The sequence below is a fragment of the Pempheris klunzingeri genome, chromosome 17 (assembly GCF_042242105.1).
Source record: "Pempheris klunzingeri isolate RE-2024b chromosome 17, fPemKlu1.hap1, whole genome shotgun sequence".
Classification (NCBI taxonomy): Eukaryota; Metazoa; Chordata; class Actinopteri; order Acropomatiformes; family Pempheridae; genus Pempheris; species Pempheris klunzingeri.
This window is the reverse complement of record NC_092028.1, coordinates 11,785,151-11,805,167: the sequence shown is the minus strand read 5'-3', so window position 1 is coordinate 11,805,167 and position 20,017 is coordinate 11,785,151. Positions and strand designations below refer to the sequence as shown.

The 20,017-nt window shown below is 42.7% G+C and overlaps 1 protein-coding gene across 1 annotated transcript in view; it reads right to left on the bottom strand.

The window, feature by feature from the left end:
- Positions 1-1,773: 1,773 nt before the first annotated feature.
- Positions 1,774-20,017, bottom strand: part of LOC139216334 (myocardin-related transcription factor A-like) — a 32,006-nt gene continuing 13,762 nt past the window's right edge. Inside the window, exons 4-20 of the mRNA XM_070847428.1 lie at positions 19,658-19,723; positions 13,769-13,824; positions 12,820-12,895; positions 12,544-12,705; positions 9,869-10,035; positions 8,744-8,806; positions 8,406-8,593; positions 7,953-8,142; positions 7,240-7,519; positions 6,888-7,054; positions 4,890-5,903; positions 4,614-4,811; positions 4,357-4,473; positions 3,322-3,459; positions 3,093-3,176; positions 2,804-2,852; positions 1,774-2,691 (exon numbers count right to left, since the gene is read on the bottom strand). Of these exons, the coding sequence (XP_070703529.1) occupies positions 2,141-2,691; positions 2,804-2,852; positions 3,093-3,176; positions 3,322-3,459; positions 4,357-4,473; positions 4,614-4,811; positions 4,890-5,903; positions 6,888-7,054; positions 7,240-7,519; positions 7,953-8,142; positions 8,406-8,593; positions 8,744-8,806; positions 9,869-10,035; positions 12,544-12,705; positions 12,820-12,895; positions 13,769-13,824; positions 19,658-19,723 (3,566 nt within the window). The 3' untranslated portion in view covers positions 1,774-2,140. The remainder of the gene's footprint in view (positions 2,692-2,803; positions 2,853-3,092; positions 3,177-3,321; positions 3,460-4,356; positions 4,474-4,613; positions 4,812-4,889; positions 5,904-6,887; positions 7,055-7,239; positions 7,520-7,952; positions 8,143-8,405; positions 8,594-8,743; positions 8,807-9,868; positions 10,036-12,543; positions 12,706-12,819; positions 12,896-13,768; positions 13,825-19,657; positions 19,724-20,017) is intronic.

Sequence of the window (20,017 nt, the reverse complement as noted above, 5' to 3'; positions counted from 1 at the left end):
CCTCATTATGGCCAGAATTATGAACAGAATTACTGAGAACAACAACAAGCAAAACCTGTTTCAACTGACTATTGTTTTAAGACAGGATTGAAAAAAAATGTGAAGCTGTCCTCCAGACTCTAAAAGCAAAGTCAGAAAACCGAGGAAATTGTACTGGACAAACAAAAAACCCTGAAGTAACCACTATTCCAGAGACTGAATTATAGAACAATATCAAATGAAACATTTTGCATCCCCGTCAAATAAAGAGATCGTCAGAGAAGCCTGCAAATGGCTGACACAACTCATCACCAATCAGGCACCGCTTAAATCTCAAATCTTAGCGGCAAACTCCTCTGAATTTAATTCTCAGACTGATTTGAAAACTCGACCGTACTTTCAGGAAAACGCAAACAAATCTCCAAACCCATCAATGATAAAATATGCTTACAAAGGTGCAGTATGGTTGTGGTGACAAATGCATTCAAGTGTAAAATGATCATGTCGGAAGATGGGGTGAATAACTAATGAACTTGTTTGTGTGTGCAGTAGCAAGCAAGCCTGCAAGGTTTTCTCAAAAAAAGGTTTTGGATTCACAATACAGACATTTTTCACAGTACTCATAAACCTGTATTTACCAGAGTGTGACTATACAAACACACGTGTTATATAATACACTGCACTGTAAAGTCTCAAAGAGGGGAAGGACTTAAGTCAAATGTCTTTTGGCGAAAGTACTGATACAGTACAAGACAGCCAAGTATAACCATGAACGCAAAAAACGAAGGCAATTCATCCTGCTAGAGAATCTGCTGAAGGAACTTCCCTTTACATTTATAGCACTACTACAATATGGCAGTTTTCGAGATTAACGTGCCCAAAATGACCACAATAACCTGCTGGTGCCATAGTGTATGTAAACATGAAGCATTGTGAGCGCGTGTGTGTGTGTGTGTGTGTGTGTGTGTGTGTGTGTGTGTAGAGCTGTGAAGTTCATGTAGGATGGACATTACTGCCAAATAATTTACATTCAACACCTGAAATATGAACACAAACACTTTTATAATGTACATGCTATGAAGTAGCATTGTGCAGAATAAAAGAATAAGACGCTGGGTTTCACGTGTGACACTCTAAAGACAAAATATTGAATATCTATTCAATATTAACCCTTTCAATTGGGTTTATTTTGTTATCATTATATGCAGGAGGCACCATCTCGCTGTGCAGTACCTGATATAGATACTGCATCAGTTTACAGACAAGAAGGAAATATCTCCATAAAGTATTTCAACTTAAGATTTCCCTTAATAAATCTCTTATTTGTTTACTTGTGCATCAAATTATCTTGGAACGCCTTCTCGAACAGTTCAGTTTTTCTTCTAGGAAACGCTGGAAAAACTATAACCTTCGATTTAGCTGTAGCCGGAGTGCTGAGGAGGTTTTACACCTCACTTACTGTCTATTGTATAATGTTGTTGTACTGAAAATCTCTATGCAATCTTTGAATTTTTTTAATTTTCAGTTAAACTTTCACTTTTTAGGTAGAACCTTTTTACTTTCCTTAACAAACGTCACGCATTTTTGTATTTTGTTGGCACTTATGTGCCGTATTTGGGGTCTGCTGTCTGTATGTATTTTCCTGTTGTGTTAAACTGTTGATTGTCTTTACTACATAAGGCAACCAAGGACTTGCCATTTAACAGATAGAGGTCAAATAAGTCGATTATATATATATATATATATATATATATATATATATAATTCTCCACGGTAACATGGTGTTTGTGACAAAGAAAAGATTAATTAAAATGCAAGCAACAGGTTCATGGCTCAGTTAAAAGTGTCTTGTCAACCACCGGGTCCAAATCCACAAAAGTCCCTCTAAGGTGTTGACAAAACTGTTGCTGTTAAGAAGCAAGAACAGATATAGGACCTGCCTAATAACTGTCTGCACAAAAATCAATACTACAGCGTGTAAATCAAATAAATAAAGGTCAAAGTGCTTGAAGATTCAATATACCAGCGAGTGAGAAAGTGCTGTAATCAGATACTAAAACCTCAGCAGTCAATTTCATGGTTTTGTGCATGGGTCAGGGTTAGTGTACACCCAACAGCTGCAGCTGCAACTGAGCCCCATATCACAAGTTAGCTTTGTAGGCTATAGATAAGAGTCACAGTGTTCTTGCAGGTCAAAACTGTCCAGGAAGTCTGTGGAAAAGACACTAGGGGGGCCTAGGGGTGCCAGTGTGGGCGTCTCCTCGACCCTCACTCCTCCCATCGTGAGGTCCAACCAATCCATGCTGTCCAGCCCGTGCTCCCCCTCTGCTTCCATGTCGAAGGTATCTATGGGAGACGGGGGATGGTCCAGGATGCTGGGCGTGCACAACATTTGACTGTGGAGGTCATCAATCAAAGTCAGCAGGCCACCAGGCTCCACCCCTAGGAGAGGCTTACCGGTGGTGCTTTCGAGGAAGTCCTCCAGGCGTCCCCTTCCAGCGTTACTGAGGTGCTGTTTCTCTTCCGGAGTGGCGGCAAAAATCTGAGGCTCAGACTGAACAGAGTGGGCTGGCTGTGGGGTGTCGCAGCTGGGTGGGACAGGCGGGGACAGCAATAGCTGGAGTGGGGAGGGAGGAGCGGAAGGGGCAGAGGAGTTTGGATTTAGATGCTCCAGAGAAGGGTCTGGTGCTGGTTTGAAGGTGGTCGACATTTCTGAAGGGAAAAAGGCAGAATTAAATAAAAAAAAAAAAACATCCAATACAACAAGGCATCAAACAAATGTTATTGCACAACAAACAGAACAGACGATGTTGTTGCATCTTACCTCCTGTCTGCAAAATGATGTCAATTAAATCATCTTCATGTTCTGTATCCTACAGACAAACGCACAGAGGGAAGAACAGAACCCTTCAAACTCTGTCTAAAGTTCACATAGCATGTATAATATGAGCATTTGATGTGAGATGGCATGATGCAATGCAAAACAACATATCAAACTGGAATGCAGAGCAACTCAGATTAGCTTATACAGGCTAGAAAATGCCAGGAGGAGAGTAAAGAAATCACATATTTCAGATTATGAACATTCAGTTCAGTCATGATGTGCTTCATACTTTATTATCAGGCGATGAGGCAGCTGTCTTAATGGAAACTGGAGACGGAGGACTTAACATGACATCCAGACTAGGGGACACCTCCTAGAGGAGCAGGAGAATGAGGTGAAAGAAAGAGTGAGGAATAATAAAAAAAGAAAGCTTCTGGTCACTTTCCAAAGCCAGACATGGGAGAAATTAGATTTTCTGAGTGATACCAGTCACCTTGAGTCATTTGGAGATTACTTACAAAATGAGCGGAAGGTGATAAGGCGTCTCTCCCCGAGGGAGCGGTCTCCTGGTCCGCAAAGAAAGGCTGCAGACTGGGAGGCGCAGACAAACTCTGAGCAACGTGATGCTGAAGCTGCTCTAGTCCCCCATTCTGTGCCTTCAAATCGTTAGAAAGAGCGGAGCAGTGTTAAGACGCAGCTGTATAAAGTCACTTCTGAAATCGAGGCCGCCCCCCCGCCACCCTCCCCACACCTGCACTCGACCAGACATACTGTACGCCTTAATTAGTCAAGACGCGATGGAGTCTCTGTTCCTCCTCCGTTAACAACATAAATCATAGTAATGGAGGACGTCGTTAGAGTAATTAGCAAAGCAACAACAATCAGCACTGTGCCAGTGTCAGACACTCTTATCAAGGACGGCTGTCACCGTCTCAAACGGCGTACATCGTTAATTTCCCCTGCTCTTGGACTCATTGGAGCAGTTTCTCTCTCACCCTCATGTTTCGCTCTCCCTTTATGAAGAAATAACTGTTCTGTTCTGTTAAAGCTCCAGTGACGGGAGAAAGAGGCTTTGGAGCTCACAATCAATGTCTATCAATCTGTATGTTGAGTGGTATGAACGGGGATCAATGAAAAGGTGTTAAAAAGTTGTGTGAACATTCAAAATATTTTCGACTACTTGTGGTGGAAGAACATCCTTTCTCACTTACTCCTGGTCACAGCTAACCAAGCTGATGCTGATGCTGCTCTGTGATATTCGTGCTACCGCCTGAACACAATGGAGGTGAATAAAACTTTGTTTATTGCACTCAAAGCTACATTTGAGTACAGAAACAATGTCCTTGTCAATGCAGACAATAAATGCATTGTGGACAATTTTCATGCAGGCACTTCTTGAAGAAATAGTCCCAATTAGAACAGTGTGTAGCATGATTGGTAAACTGAAATTTGTTAAATCTGTACAGAAATGTTTTCCCATAATTCAATGCTACTCCAGCTACTAGGCATCTTGCTGAATATTCAAATCATTTATGTCTTGATTTAATCCTCACCTTTGTCTTTTGCTGTTTCAGAAATCCCACGTGCAGGCTCTGTTTGGCTTGATTATCAGCTTTAGGGAGCTGAACTGGGTTGTTGCCAGGGAGCTTGGCTGGAGTAGACTGCATTCGCTGGTGGAAAACAGTGCACTTAGTATTAGTATTGTAAATTGTTGAATATAATAACAACAAGAGTGCATCAGAAAATAAGCTTTTTTTTATGAATCAACCTTTGCATTCAACAAGTGGACCGCTGAGAGTGTCTCACCTACCTGCAGCGTGATTTGATTGGTTTCTTTGCTCCCAGGTGCATCAGTTCTTTGGTTCTCAGCGAAGTGACTGGTCAAGGCAATCAGGAAGTGGTTGCCGTTGCTATCCGTGACCAGAGTTGGGGTGGAGTTGCTCTTAAGGACGTCCAGTGGGAAAGAGGAGGCTGAGCCTGACTGCTGGCTGAGGTACGCTTGAGACACCTGTACAAAACAGACCATAACTTTTAGAGGATGGAACGATGAAAGTCTGTAAATGATGATGTAAAACCTGTTCCTGACCTGTGGTGACTTCTGTTGCGCCTGCTGTTTCTGCTGTATCAGCACCTGTTGTTGCTTCAGATGTATCTTGGTCTGTACCTGGATTTGTTGCAGCTGCTTAGTCTGCTGCTGCTTGTTTTGCTGCTGTGAAAACAACTTTTGCTGCTTCAGTAGAATCTGTTGCTTCAGGTGCATCTGCTGCTGATGCTGCTGCTGCTGCTGCTGTTGTTGTGACACTTGATGCTGCTGCTGTTGTGACTGCAACAGTTGCTGCTGCTGTTTGAGCTGCTGCTTGTGAGATTTCCTCTTTCTGTGCTGAGAGGGTTTCTGCAGATTCTGCTGATTCTCCGGCATCTGAATTGTCTGCTGCTGGTTCTGAATGTTGTGCTGCTGCTGTAGCAAAAGTTTCTGTATGGCCTGCTGCTGGGCCAAATGCAGAGTGGTTTGCTGGAGACATACGTGCATGTTCATCTGCCCTGGCTTGAATTCCGCCTCCTGAGTTTGGGTCGAAGGACTCGTTGACTCATCAGCGTCCGGTAATCGCATAGCTGTCTCAGACGCAACTTCCTCCGCCTCGATGGCTTCCTGTTTGACAGTTACCTTGGTAACATCCATCTCACACGAAACGGAAGATGGTGGAGGGGCTAATGAGTCAGAGACACAAGGCTTATCAGGAGGTTCTTGTTTAACTCTTACAAAAACAAGTGGCTCTGGAGCTCGTCCCTTCTTCCCGTGCTCCAGCTGCATCCTCAGCACCTCCACCAGCCTCTGTTTCTGCCTCAGCATCCTGGTCAGCTCCTCTATCTGCTTGTCCTTCTCCTGCAGCATCTTGTCTTTGTCCATAGTCACAACTACAGAAGTGTTTGTAGTGGTGGGAGCAGCTGATGAGACCTGGCGATGTTTCTGCAGAGAGGCTGGTTTTAAAGAGAACTGACAAGGTGCTGGTGTGGGGCACTTTGGCTCGTCTTTAATGTTTACCGGAGGCTGAGCAGCTGAACGCGGCTGAAGGCTCTGCTGGGTGAGAGGTGAACTCATCTAGACAGGAAGAGAGAAAATAAAAACATGTAAACATACAGTGGGAAACCTCAGAATCAATGAACATAAGTGAAAGAGCTCAGGATGCCTAAAATCACCTTTCTTTCTCTCCACCCAGCAGGGACCCCTGCAGAAAGCCACCCACCTCTGAGCCTGATTCTGTTCGAGGTTTCTTCGAGGGGTTTTTCCTCACCACTGTCGCCTAATATAACATCTGATGCTTGCTCATGTGGGGATTCTTGAATCCTTCATTTTGAATTCCTGAATCGTTGGGTCTAGTCCTGCTCTTTTGAGATAACACTGTTATGAATTGTTGCTTGCCAATTGGTGATTGATTGATTGATTTTAGAATGTAATCAAAGTCCACACCCACTACTAATACTATCTGTATGCTGACAAGGTCATAATATCAACTTTAACATGCTGCACCATCATACAGCATGCTAATATTCGCGAGAAACAATAACGTTATGGCAAACTTTATAGCAATCCATCCAACAGTTAAGTTTAATTACAACTTAAGGAAGTCTCCTGTTGGAATTAAAGGGATGCTCCGCTCTCCACCATGTTGCCTGCACCCAGAACTCCCTCCTCTAAATGCGTCACCTGGCGGACATTAACAATAAAATGATTACTGTTGTTATTGCTGTTATTTGACTGAGAGCAGGGGGCCGTGGGGTGCTCTCAGTGCTCATACTATCAACACTGTAATAACACAAAGCCGGTTGAAAATCAGCACAGTGTTTGTTCCGATTATATATTAATATGCTCAGTAGAATACTAGCACTCAAAGATCATCATTACTCATGAAGACGCATGAAGAATCATCAGTATCTAAGTTTTTGTACATTTAAGAGTGTTATTTAAGTTATTGTTTTGGCACGACAGTTACTCAACATCAAAATCTGATATAAGCTGCAAGTCAATAGCTATAATCAAATGTGTAATTTCAATATATTTCTGCAATGAATTATAATGTATTACCATTTCCCCCAAAGGGTCGCCGTTTAAGCTGGTATCTTCTGGGCTCACGGCGCATGCCGAGCGGTCAGAGGGGGTGAGCGAGACGGCTGGGGGGGAGACGTTGCCACAACAGTTGATGAGCTGCTGAGAGACAGTTGTAGCTGGGGTGGCACTGCTACCTGCATCAGCTATACAGAGGAGCAGACAGGGTGATATGGTGACATTAGGCAGACAGTGCAAAGGTAATACATTGTTTTCCTCCTTATGTTTACACTTGAGCCCATAATTCTGTGAGGAGGGGCGACTCATCTCACAACGAATCCCATCTCAGTGGAAGTTCAGATGAATGTGATTTGTGATAAAATTCAATCACCTGACTGCGCAGTCAGAGATGATGTCTGACGGCACTGGAACTGAAACTGTTGCTGTTGTTGTGATGTGTTGTTGTTGTTGTTGGTGGCGGTTGCAGCACTGTTGGAGGATTTTTCTGCTCTTTCAGCCCCTGGCCCTGTGGTACCCCCTGCTGTTGGAGAGGAGGTAGTGTCACAGCCTCCGTTCAGTTCCTGGTAGGTTCTCAGCCTCTCAATGAGGTCGTTTTTGGTGCCGGACACCGGCAAGCTGCGCAGCTTCAACTCGGACTTCAGTTCTGCGACCTGACAGATGATGGAACAAAAGACAAATTGGGGGTGGCGGGCAAGAGAGAAGAGATGAGGATAAATATCAGAGGAAAATTGAAAAGGATCAGAGGAAAAAGAAAAGAGAAAACAAGAAGACAGAGTCATCCATCACTGTCCGTTTCTTTGTCAGCTCTGAGTTGGCACGCTACTTTTCAGTGACAAAAATTTAGTTAACAGTGAATTCTTTATATATGTCAACTTCTATCCACCAGTTACTCCGTAGCCTCATAGCTTGTAGACAGAACAGAGTGCTTCTGGTCTTCATTGTGCTGATTCTAGACTGAAAATGCACTACAGCATCGACGAGGTGCACCGACGCTGCTCACATCATGAGGATAAGACATAAGATGTGGATCATGAACTAACCATGCGGTTTTCTTTTAGATTTATATGCTGTAATGGAGCTGACCTTCATTTCATCCAGGTTTGGAGGCACAGACGCCGGCTTTGTCCCACCTGAAGGAGCAAAAGTCAGGCCGCTGTGGCTGCACTGGTCAGACGGGGCTGTGGAAGTGGTATCGACAGGTCGAGGTGGGGATGAGGTGGTGGTGGTGGAATTGGAGGAGGAAGTGGAAGATGGCTGCTGATCTGTCTGAGGTCTGCTGGAGAGAAAGAGGAAAAAAGAAGCGATCTTTAGACAATTAAATGCAAGTAATTGTTTACACAACATACCAGCTCCTCAGTTTTAAGCACCACCTTCAATCAAACAAGTTTTTCAGGTATATCCACAATGTGCCAACCTGTTTTGTCTCCATTGAAAATAATGAACTTGTGTGTGCAAAAGATGTAACATATTGCCTACTGCCTCTGTCCCAAGCGTTACTGTCCACTAAAAGCTTGACCATCCACATAAAAAACGTACTTGGGCGGTGCAGGCAGGATGGCGTGGTAGTTGTAGTGCTGCTGCTGCTGCTGATTGAGGATCTGGAGCTGAAGGAAGAGCTGCTGCTGCTGGAGGATTTTGGCATAAGATGAGTCCAGATGGGGAGGAGGCTCTTTATCTCCCTTCTGGTCGGGAGGGATGTACTGGTGGTACTTTAACTTCTTAATCTAGAAGAGAACAAATTAACAAATAAGAATTTCATTTGTTTGCTCTCAGGTTTATATGGACTGGTATATTAACATACGAGCATTAGTATTTACTTCGTATTAGCAACAGTATTGTCTGCACGTCCAGTTAATACAGATACGAAAATCTACCTTTGGCTTGTTGTCCTTAGGTTTCTTGTGTCTCTGTGCAGAGCGGTCAGAGTTTGGCTTAGGCTGGGACAGAAAAAAGGAGGAGGGATGCTGGTAAGTTTATACTGTGGAGATTTCTACAACAATATACCTCGTTTTCAATTTGATGTCAAAATAAAAAGAAACTGTAAACTTGGAGGTGACTTTCTGGCCATCCGATGAATGTGAGCGCAGTATTCACTCTCCTCATAATACCCCATAATGTTCACCAGCTACTCACTCACTTTGTCTGACCACCGTTTGGCGTTGGATAGGTAGCATAAAGTGGGTTTAAGGACGTTTCAGCTGCCTGCTGCTGCTTGAAACAGGTTGACTATAAAACCAAAACAATAAGCTAAATGGTGCTATATTGGTCTAAAGAGCAGAGGGTCATTTTTTTATTCATGTTCTGTATTTGATGCCCGTGTTTAAAGCTGCGTTCCTCACTACAAGTGACCCCTGTCTCATTACACATTGCCATTTGTTTCATTGTTAAACTTAAATTGGAGCACCACCTGTGAAAACAGGAGCGAATCCAACCACAGTTAACAGAAAATAAACCTTTACTGCTTGGTTGGCCTTGATGGATGTCATTTACCTTGATCTGTGAGGCCGCACCTGTCCTCAGGGAAGATGCTGCTGCCGTCCCATTGGTCAGATTCAATGAGGGGGAGGATCCAGAGATTGGCGGGAGAAGGGGAGCATGTTGAGGGACCTGATTGATGAAAACATATTTTAAGGCTACACCATAACCTCACCTGGAGCCAGACCAATAAATCAGCCAGACCAATATATTGCCTGATATTAGCTTATTGCAGACATATTGGAATTGGTGTATTTCATCCCTAAAGTTACAAGAAATTGAAGAACAGTAATGCCAAATTAGGTTTGATGTAATTAAGAAAGTGTTGTGTCCTATTACGTATTGTATTAAAGACATATCCACTACAGTATTAGCAGGTTGATTTATTCAACTTTAAAATGTAAGAATTAGTATGTACTTTGGTATCATGTAAGAGATCATCATCAAAAATAAAGTTTGCTCTTGTAACTCATGTTTTACAATTTTGCATCCTAAACGCACAACACAGTCACACTCTCTCCCACCTGTGAGGGAGATGGGATCCTGCTCCCAGCCAGTGTCTCTGGTGGTGAGGGAAGAGGTAGCAGGTCCAGAGGAGACCCCTGGCTCACCGGCTGCTCCGGAGACAGACTGTAATTGCTGTCCTCATCACATGACGAGTTGTCACCAGAAACCTTCGGAAAGGTTGTCTCTGAGAGGGAGAGAGGAGAGGATTTGCGCGGGAAGGATTGATATTCAGGCAGACGAAAACATAAATGCAAGTTCAAAAAAAGAGCGCTTGGATTTTTAGACAGACCGAGCTACTGCATCTCCCTCCTTGCCGGAGTGTGTGTGTGTGTGTCTTGCTTGTGTACAACGACAGGCCACACGACACGCTTTCATCGCCTTCATGTACAGGGTTTGAGCCAAGTCGATTCCTCACTACAATCCAAACTTACTGCCAATGCACTAACACCATGTGAGCATCCCTAAAGTCAGCCAAAATTATCACCCGTGCTTCTTCTCCAGTGTCTGCTCCAGAACTGTCAACCAGCGCATTTATGTGTTGGCTGCTGCAGACTAACCTAAATGCTTGTCTTCTCTGCCTGCACATTTTGTCTTTAAAAGGCACTTTTAGATGACATCTTCAGAGAAATAAATGCTTCGTTCACGGTGTGGTCAGGATGAGTCATGCTTTGTCCCAGTTATAGTTTTCATTCATCTAAGTTCATTTTCAGTTCAGCCAAATGAGGCTGGCCACCTCATTCACGCTGGTTTTATGTAACAGATGGCAACTCTCTGAGGAATGACGTTATGCTGAGAATTCTGGAGGATCAGTTGCGTAATTTATGCTATGAATGCATTAACTGTTTGTAATGATCTGATGCCAGCCTTTTGTGCTACTAATCATATTCTCTTTAAAAAAAATGTTTTCCAGTCAACAAATAAACATAGATGAATAATATTTAAAAAAATGGACATGTAAATCAGGGAAAGTATGTAAAAACCATTCAAACTTGTCAACCAAAGGACAAATGTTTCCACATGAGCCAGTGTAAGCATCAGGTTGGCACGTCTTCCAGAGCAGGAATAAGTCCAAACTGTCTTCCTCCACCCAATTTTCCCTCAGGGTTAGCTTATAATCATGTCATTATTATGCAGACTTTTGAGTCTTTACAGGGATTTAAGGGATATAGGCACCTGCTAAGATCCCCTGGACTAGGACAGAGACTTTTCTTTTGCTAGTGGATGTGCGTTATTCAATTAAAGGAGCTGCTATGAGCTGAAGCAGACAGCTATGTAAAATAAACCGCCGGCCATTAATTCACCATCAGCAGGTGATGATGAAAAGACAACATGGGGCTGATTTAATACCCTCTGATCCAATAATGTGATGACTTCCCTACTGCTGCGCTGTGCCAGTGTGTGTCTGTGCGTCGTACTTTGTATGTTCGTATCTTTGCATGTCAACTCTGTGTAACTCCGGTGTTCCCAGCGCTCCGACAGTAAGTGGCGGTAATGCAATTGTGTTTATTGTGTGGCGATGACAGAGATGAATGATCCGCTGATGCTGTACATTATTGAATTTCTGCATCCTTCCCTCCGCACATCAATCAAGCCACTGGACCCACTGTCCCTGATCCCATCATCTAATGTCTGACAGCAGAGGCACCAAACTAATGATATACAACAAAGGTAGATAGCACTGCTCCTTTTTTTGTTGATGTTGTAATGGAAAAGGGTGAAATTGGGGTCATTATAACTGTCACAATGCCTAAATTGCAACGCAGCGAAATCAGATTCATTCATTTAGAGTCCTAACTCTTCAATTAGCATTTAATTCTCCTAATAAAAGATAATGGGTTTTATTAACAGACACTGTGGCTATTTAAAGCTGACAGCAGAGAAGGAAGAGACTTCTTCACCTCCTAGTGAAGACATCCTAGTTTAATATGTCTTAACCCACAGCACCGGCCTGTGAAGCATGAATACTCAGGTGGGTGGTGTGATGCAGTAGTTGTGTACATACTCGGCCTGAATGTGCAATTTGTTTCAAGTGTGTGTCAGCTGACATCTGTGTGTGTGTGTGTGTGTGTGTGATGGATAGAGGGGCATCTGAGAGGAAGCATCAGTCTGTTCGTGATAGCTGGATGAGGGGAACCAGGAGGGACATCCTGTCAGCAGCCTGAAAGATTAGGTGTGTTGTGATCTATCACAACTTTCTATTACACCTCCCCCCTCACGTATCACATTCATCACCTCCACATATATGCAGGGCATATTGTATTTAAAGGTGAATTCAGTATTTCTTGGCCACTAGGGGGAAGAAAAACAATCAAATGAGCAGACGGATGTAGAGCCTCTTATAAGGCTAAAGTTGTTATAGCTAACACGTTAGGGAGCGTTCGCCTAGTTACACACCCAGCCAGAAACCAAGCCTCCATTATTCCACCTGTAGTTCTGCTTCTTCCGGGTAAAATCCTGCTTAATTGACCGTAAACAATTCAACGCTTATAATTAGCCCCACTAGCCAGAGGTAATTGTGAGAGGAGTAGCTGTGGGCCAGCTGAAGATGGCAACAGTCCACACAACAGTTCATTTGGTAAAAAATTAACTGTAGAAACACAGATTTGACTTGGAGAGCTTCCACGTGTAATTTAGACACACTGTGGGAGTGTAAATGACCGATGGAATCAGTCCGAAACCCGTCCCGGCTTACCTATGATTGCCTGTTTTATGCTGGAGTTAACAGGTAGGATGTTTTTATGGATCAGCTCCATGGGCCCCGGCCGGTGGGAGATCTTATCGTTCAAATCATCGGCAAGGCGAGCCCTCTTCAGCTGCAGCTGCTTGGCCTGAAGTGACGGCTCTGCTGACGTGTCTGACAGAGACGGCAAACGATGAGCATGTTTTGCCAGTGTGCCGGGATGCTTCGAAGTTATTTATCAGACTTTCATAGACTCTAGACAGAAAGGAGCCCTTAAGTGGCACTCACCCTCCAGGATGTGCATCCTGATCAGCTCAGACTGCTCTGGTCGGCACTTGATCTTCCTCTTAAGATAGTCCTCAGTCTGGAGAGAGAGAGAGAGAAATGAGGCAATTACTCACTTTTGGATTTCTGCTCATGCTTATCATTTTCAAACTTTGTCTCAGTAACATTACATCTGCTAGTGACCTCTGAAGTCCATAGCTAGCCGATACACTAGGTGCTACATGGTAGACTATTAAGTACACCTTCCTTTATTAGGTTTAGACCCTTCATTGTCAATGTAGCCATTACTTTTAGCTGGATTTCAACGACCTATAGTTATCCATTCATTTAAGCTGTCTATTACTCATTTTAACAAAATGTTATGGATTATTTTTTAGCTTTTCTCCATTTAAGCATCACTTGTAGTAAGAAAGAAAACAAATCAACTGTTTAAAATGTTTACGTTACGTTACTATTTCCTCCAAGTATTTCAACTGATTATCCATTACTTTAACATAAGCAAACTATTTATCTGTTACTATAATTATTTAATTTACTTTTACCAAATCATTTATATGTTTCTGCTTGCTTTCTATGTTTTCAGATATTGTTAACATGTGGTGTTTCTTATGCAAGTTGGAATTTCTATTTTTTTCAAATTAGTTGAGCTGCTACACAATGTTCCACATACCCCCAGTTAAATGCAGACGTACAAGTACCTCTGGTTGTCAATCTCTGATTTAGTGGATGCTTTGGTTAAACTGCAACTCGCAGCCCAATAAAAGCATTCGTTTTCTGTGCAGATGGCCTTATCTCAGCTCTTGTTTGTCATTTCCATCCTCTCTGTATTACATGATTATTCAAGACACGCTGTAATGAGGTCAGATGTTACAGAGCATAGAGAGAGAGTGAATATGTGCTCGAAACAGGCCAGTTTTAACTCTAGTGATTGATTCGAGGATGACATACTCACCCGTGCTCGTTCCAAGCTCCGTCTCTGTTCGTGGAAGGCAGCTGAACTTTTCAGTGCTTTAAGAATAAAAGAAGGAAAGCAGAGCAAAAGTGGAGAGAGAGAGAGAGAGAGAGAGAGAGAGAGAGAGGACATTAACATGGCAGTGTGTACATTCATGCCACAGAGGGGAAATGGAGAGCAAAATGGCTTTGAATGGCTCTTTACTTCCTCAGTTCAGCTTGAATAGGTTTACTGATAGTGAAGATTATTGCTCTTATATTGCCAAAGCTTTTCCTTTCTCACATTTGGAGAGCCAAGTCAGTGTAGTAAATGCCTGCTTTCACTGTACAGGCTCACATGTTCAGAAGCCATGACAGAATAAAATCCATGATAGCCAGAGCGGTCCCATTAAAAGGCTCTGTGAAAGGCCAAAAATCTCAGGGTACTGGGAGAAACGGACTCGGGAGGTTTCCAGTCCACCGATCCCCACTACAGCGGTGGAATTTATAAAAGCATTTACAAATGACTCAAGCAAGACTTCCTTTAGGCCTATGATTATGCAAAAACCCAGGGATTATTGGTGCTAGAAACCTAACACCCTAAAGGGTTGACATGACACCAAAATGCTGAACTAAATGTGGCATATCATTTCAGGAATTATGATTTGGCTTCTAAAACAAGAATTTAAGCCTTAAACTATAAAATAATAATACGTTATATAAGAATAAATATGAAGGCAGGTTAGTGAGTAGCAAGGTACACACACTGATCATTTTATTTGATAAATGACACTTCTCAGATGCACAACTTGTACACATCAGAGTTGCACATTTTTATATCTGGCAAATGTTTATTTGTTGACCAATCAAACGCACCTATGAATGAGGAGGAGGCTGTTAGATAAGACAGATACCAGCCAGTGATGAATGAGGATACATTTATTAGTTATTATTAGTGCTGAACATACTGTAGATTAACTGTTGGTGTAAATGGACATTTTAACCACTATGTGGTTGGATTAATGAGTGAACTGTTTAGGTATGGGGCTGTCAGCACTTACTTCTTTTAAGGCTAATTATTGAGCCTCCCTCCCACACACACACACACACACACACAATCAAACTAGACATCTTAAGTTGCCTTGCTTTTTTTCCTTGCTTTGAAAGGCCTTGCCACTCTCTTCGTAGCAAAGGGAGAACACTGCAGCAAAAATGTGCATGAAATCAGCACTTGTGAGGCGATTATCACCAAAACAATAATAAGTAGTGTATGTTGAAACAATTCTTGTGGGTCAGGAAGTATATTATGAATATATACCTTATAGAAATATAAGGTTATATGCATGCAGAATGAAATGATGGGACTATACTACTAGAAGGACTCCTTGTTTGTATCTTTAACATGGCTAAAATACATGTCTGACCAGGATAGATCAGAACGCAAACGCACTCAAATTAAAGCTGCAAGTCGGCACTACTTTCATAGTCACACTTTCATTTGGAATCCAATGTGCTGGAGCTAATACAACAGAAAATGTGTCATTGTCCTAATACTTTCTGACTGCACTGTACGCGCACACACACACACACGCACATGCAGAGGCGAGTGGTGTGGCTAGATTAGCAACCCTGAGGAAAGACTGCTGGTACCTGCTCAAGCCTCAGTTCACGTCGCTGAGCACTGTCACACTGCTTGTACACACTCACTCCTGCACACCCTGGGGACATCAACACTCTTAGACCTCTCACCCATCCATAAGGGGGTTATGTGGCTGCCTTGAGGGTGTATGAACCTGCCTGTCAGTCAGCTACATGGCAAATGAGTGGTGGGATGGGAGGCAGGATGGATGGATGAACCCAAAGTGAGGTTGCGTAGCGGGGACTGAAGTGAAAGGGATGGAAATAGATAGGAAGAAGGCGGAGAACGGACACAGGGAAGACGAGGAGGGGAGATAAATGTAGAGAGGCAGGTGTAAGGGAAAATGGAGCAACAGACCGAAGGGCAAATGAGGAGGAGGAAATAGAGAGTGGTGGGGTGAGGTCAGAGAGAAAAGACCCCATTATGTGCACGAGTGGCTGCATGGTGGCTTCTTGCCACCCCACTAAAGCTAAGCAGCATTCCCCGGTCTTTAAACTGTGAGAACATGGAGCAGCGTCACCTCCCCTGGCGGTGGCTGTCTTTTTATGTTGAGTCTGCTGCTGACTAGTTCTTGTTTTTCCTTCTGTGTTAACCGGTTGGCTTGTGCTTAAGAAACTCTGTATATTTGCTATATCTAACTACCGGCTTTGTCTTTTTATTGCTATATATTCATTATTGCTATAATAAAATCTTCACCAGCGAATTCAGGTTTAGCTTTAGCGGCAGGTATAGATGAGCGTGAACCGAGAAGCAGTTTGACACATCTGAGAAGTGTATAAATAACATGCTAGGTGTGTGTGTGTGGGGGGGGCACATTGTAGGCTTATTAAAGAAGCTCAAACGAGCTCAGCGTATCACACGCTGCGGTTTCAAGCGACGCAAACATGCAACACATGCACCCACAAGGGCTGCCACTTTTTCAGAAAGTCTATACACCAGGGGCCAATACATATATTTTCCTGTGTGGTGTCATACAGCTTCACTGTGTCTTCAGACTGTGGAGCAACTTGGAATTTCATACTGTGATCTGATATGAGTGCAATAAGTGGCACATTCTTTCATAAAAATCTTGCTGCCTTTTTATGAGCCAAGCGTTTGGCAGGGGTCCTGAATGTGGTGAAAAGCAGGCAGTCAGACGAGGTTGTACAGTTGATGTTGCTCCTATTATTTCTGGTTCTGCCTCGCCTGAATGGGAAGCTAGTAGGTCAGGTCTGATTTGTTGTTGTTGTTGTTGAGCTGCTTTTTATGAGTTGCTTTGCTCGCTAGTGTCTTCCTCCATTTTTATCTATTGGCTTAGCTCAGTGACAGGTTGATAATAGGGAATGTAATATTGAATTTAAAGAGCGTCCTCTGCTGGACCGTTAGATAAACTACTTCAAACAGTCTTCAAACAGGTCCTTAAAGTTTGAATATTTAATTTCCCCCACATACGAACGAAGGTTCAGAGTTAAAATAAAAAGTGGAAGCACTAATATGACACATATTAGGCCTGCTCTGATCAATAAAGCTACATTCGTTGGATTCATGCAATTCTTATTCTGCATGATTATTATAAACAAATAAAAAAACACTAAAAAAGAAGGCAAAATGCAAATGAAAAAGCAAATGAACAAATGCCCCACAGTGCTGTCACTCCCCAGGCAAGGAGTATTCAAACTCAGAGTATTCAGACATTGTTGTGTTTGGCAGAAAAAGAAGTTTTCTATACACAAAGCTTATTTTTGGCTGGTGGGATAGTGGGAGGGAGAATGAAGAGAGAGTGAATGATTGAGAGATTTTGAAGACTGAGGCTGGACGGAGAGAGAGAGGGAACGACCACAGCTGCTGAAAGATCAAGTGGCTGTTTGTTGACCATTAACCCGGGATTAGAGAGGAAAGCTTACTCTGAGGTCGAATCTGATGTTTTATGAAATGGACAAAAGGAAAGAGCTCAAACATGAGGGTGTTTGGTAGCTTTCTTTTTGAAGAAAGGTCAGTCAAAAAAAGAGCAAAAAAGAGGAAACGAGTTTTAAAAAAAAAGCCTAATATAGAAGAAGTGGGTTGTCATTCAAACCTGAGGTCACTGACAACATAAAAACAGCCATCATACCACAGGGTCCAGCAGCCACAGTACTTTCTTAATCAAATAAAGCCTTTGCTAGTCATCGTATTAACCCTTGTAGCGTCTCCACATAAGCATCTCTGTTCTGTTCAGATTCCAAAAACTAACGGCAGGCCTTATTTGTGACATGACACGGGGACGAAACAAGAACCTCATCAAGCAACGGGCCTCGGGTCAAGGAGCACAGAGAGGCTGGGTGCTAATTGGAAGAAACCGTGTGGAAAAAGAAGGCATTGTGACCTTCGTCCCAGCCAATCAGGGAGGAAGAAACTGCAAGTCAAGACAGACAATAGCTGTGATAGCGCAAACTCTTCAGGTCACACTTTGTGTGTCTCTCGCTTTTTAAACGAAGACGCTCGCAACGCAGACAATAAGAAACCCAACGGCATCGTTTGTCCTCTCGTTATTAAAAATGCTAAATCCTAATTCGAATAATAATTGTGGAGAGCTGGTGGAGTGCTACTATGAGCCATGCTCATTATTCATGCTGTCTGTCTACAAAGATAAGAACTGGTTATTGTGTTGTAACGGCTATATATAGTATAATAAAGGGGAAATAGTGTGTGCATGTTTTTGTGGCGCAGAACAGAATATCTTCCCTGCAACAGCAAGGTGAATGCATACAATGGTGCAAATGAATAGTTTTCAGGCAGCTAATTCAAGCATTTACCAGATGAGCTAGCGGATAAGACACACTCTGCAACACACTTCCTGTGTGGCAACGTGTTAGATTACTATGAAATTCGCTGTCAAAAGGAAGAGCATGAACTTCAGTGTCTGTGAAAATAATCTCTACTAGCTAGCTGCCTCGAGCACAAGGTGAAATGGAATTATTAGCCTTGATGTGCAGGTTCTTTAGGTTATTCTTTTATACAGAAATGTATGTTCCTAGTGATTATTAACATCAGGACACACTGCTATTCATACGTGTGTTGAACAGCAGTATAAAAGGGATGCAGTCTGATACGCTGCCTGAAGAAAAATGATGGTTTTTAAGCATGTTCTATTGAATGAATCTAAAAAGAGGAGCCAAAAGCACATAGGCGGCACTAACAAGCTGCAATTGAAAGCATCTAAACATTCTGAGTTTGACGGTGCATGGGAAATCTCTTAATTTGATGAAAAGCAGATAAACGACAGCAGGCGGATGTTCGTGGTGGCAGTTAAAGTATGACCTTTATTTACCTTACTTTGATGACTGAAACTGCTGTCTGTCAGGAAACTATGGCACCGTCGTAACCACAATCCAAATCAGTTCAGAGAACTGCTGTGTGGAAAGCAATGAGGCTAAAACTAAAGCGACTAAAGTGCCGACTGAATGAAAAGGAATTGTATATATCAGTGACTATTTTTTTTCTTTTACCCTGGGGCGTTTCTGTGGGGAGTTTGCATCTTCTCCCAGTGTTTGCATGGGTTTTTCCACCCACAGTCCAAAGACATGCAGGTTAGGTTAGTTGGGGACTCTAAATTGCTCGTATGTGTGAGCGTGAATGGTTGTCTGTGTGTCCCTGTGATTGGCTGGCGACCAGACCAGGCTGTACCCCGCCTCTCGCCCAAAGTCAGCTGGGATTGGCTCCAGCCCCCCCACGACCCTTAAGGATAAGCGGTATAGACGATGGATGGATGGATGGATAGTTGTTTTTTTTTAGCTAAAACCAATGCAGTCTAATACAATCCGGCCTTCAGGAGGGTTACATGATCAGTCACATTTGCTCTACACTTGTACCATGTTAGTTACAAGCTTTTGTGCTGTTTTCATGTTCTAATGAGCCAAAGATTATTTATTTGGCTCATTCTGATGGACAATAAAGTTGTATTTTATTGTCCACTAGTGGATGGATGGACATCTGCAATTATTGCTGATAATCTGAGTGAATTTTTGCGCAAAAAAATTAAACATTCCCTTGTTCAGGAGTCATACACATGAGGATTTGATGGTTTAGTTTGTCATAGTAAACTGAATATTGTGTGTGTTGAATTGAACAAGCACCACTTTACAGGCATTTCTTACTATTTAGTAACATTTTACAAACAAAATCTATTAATGAGCCATGCAAGGGTGACAATGTGAACAGTTATTTGTGACTCTTAATGTACTCAAAAATGGAAATAATGACTTTTTCAAAGCATGAACCAACATTGTCCTCCAAAATAAATTGCTGTCTACTTACGCGGCATGATCCCCTGGTTGACCAACTCTTCTCTGGACCGTCTCTGCTGTAGCTTCAGCTGGAGAACTGAACATCAAGACAGAGACAAGGCAAAAGGAAGAAGAAGAAGAAGATGAAACAAAAGTCTGTCACTGCAGAATGAATAGATAGCATCGTCAAATCCTCTTACATCACCTTCTACCTCACTTCCCAGCCCACAGAAAACCACAAAGTAGCAACATTACTCACACTCAAGCTCAAGAAAACATGAAATAAAAAGGGTTTCTATTCATGAATGTATGTAATGGTATACGGTTACATCTTATGTGCTCTACAGAGGTTTTTATCTGTTAGCTGCTGATGATCCTCTGTGACAAGATG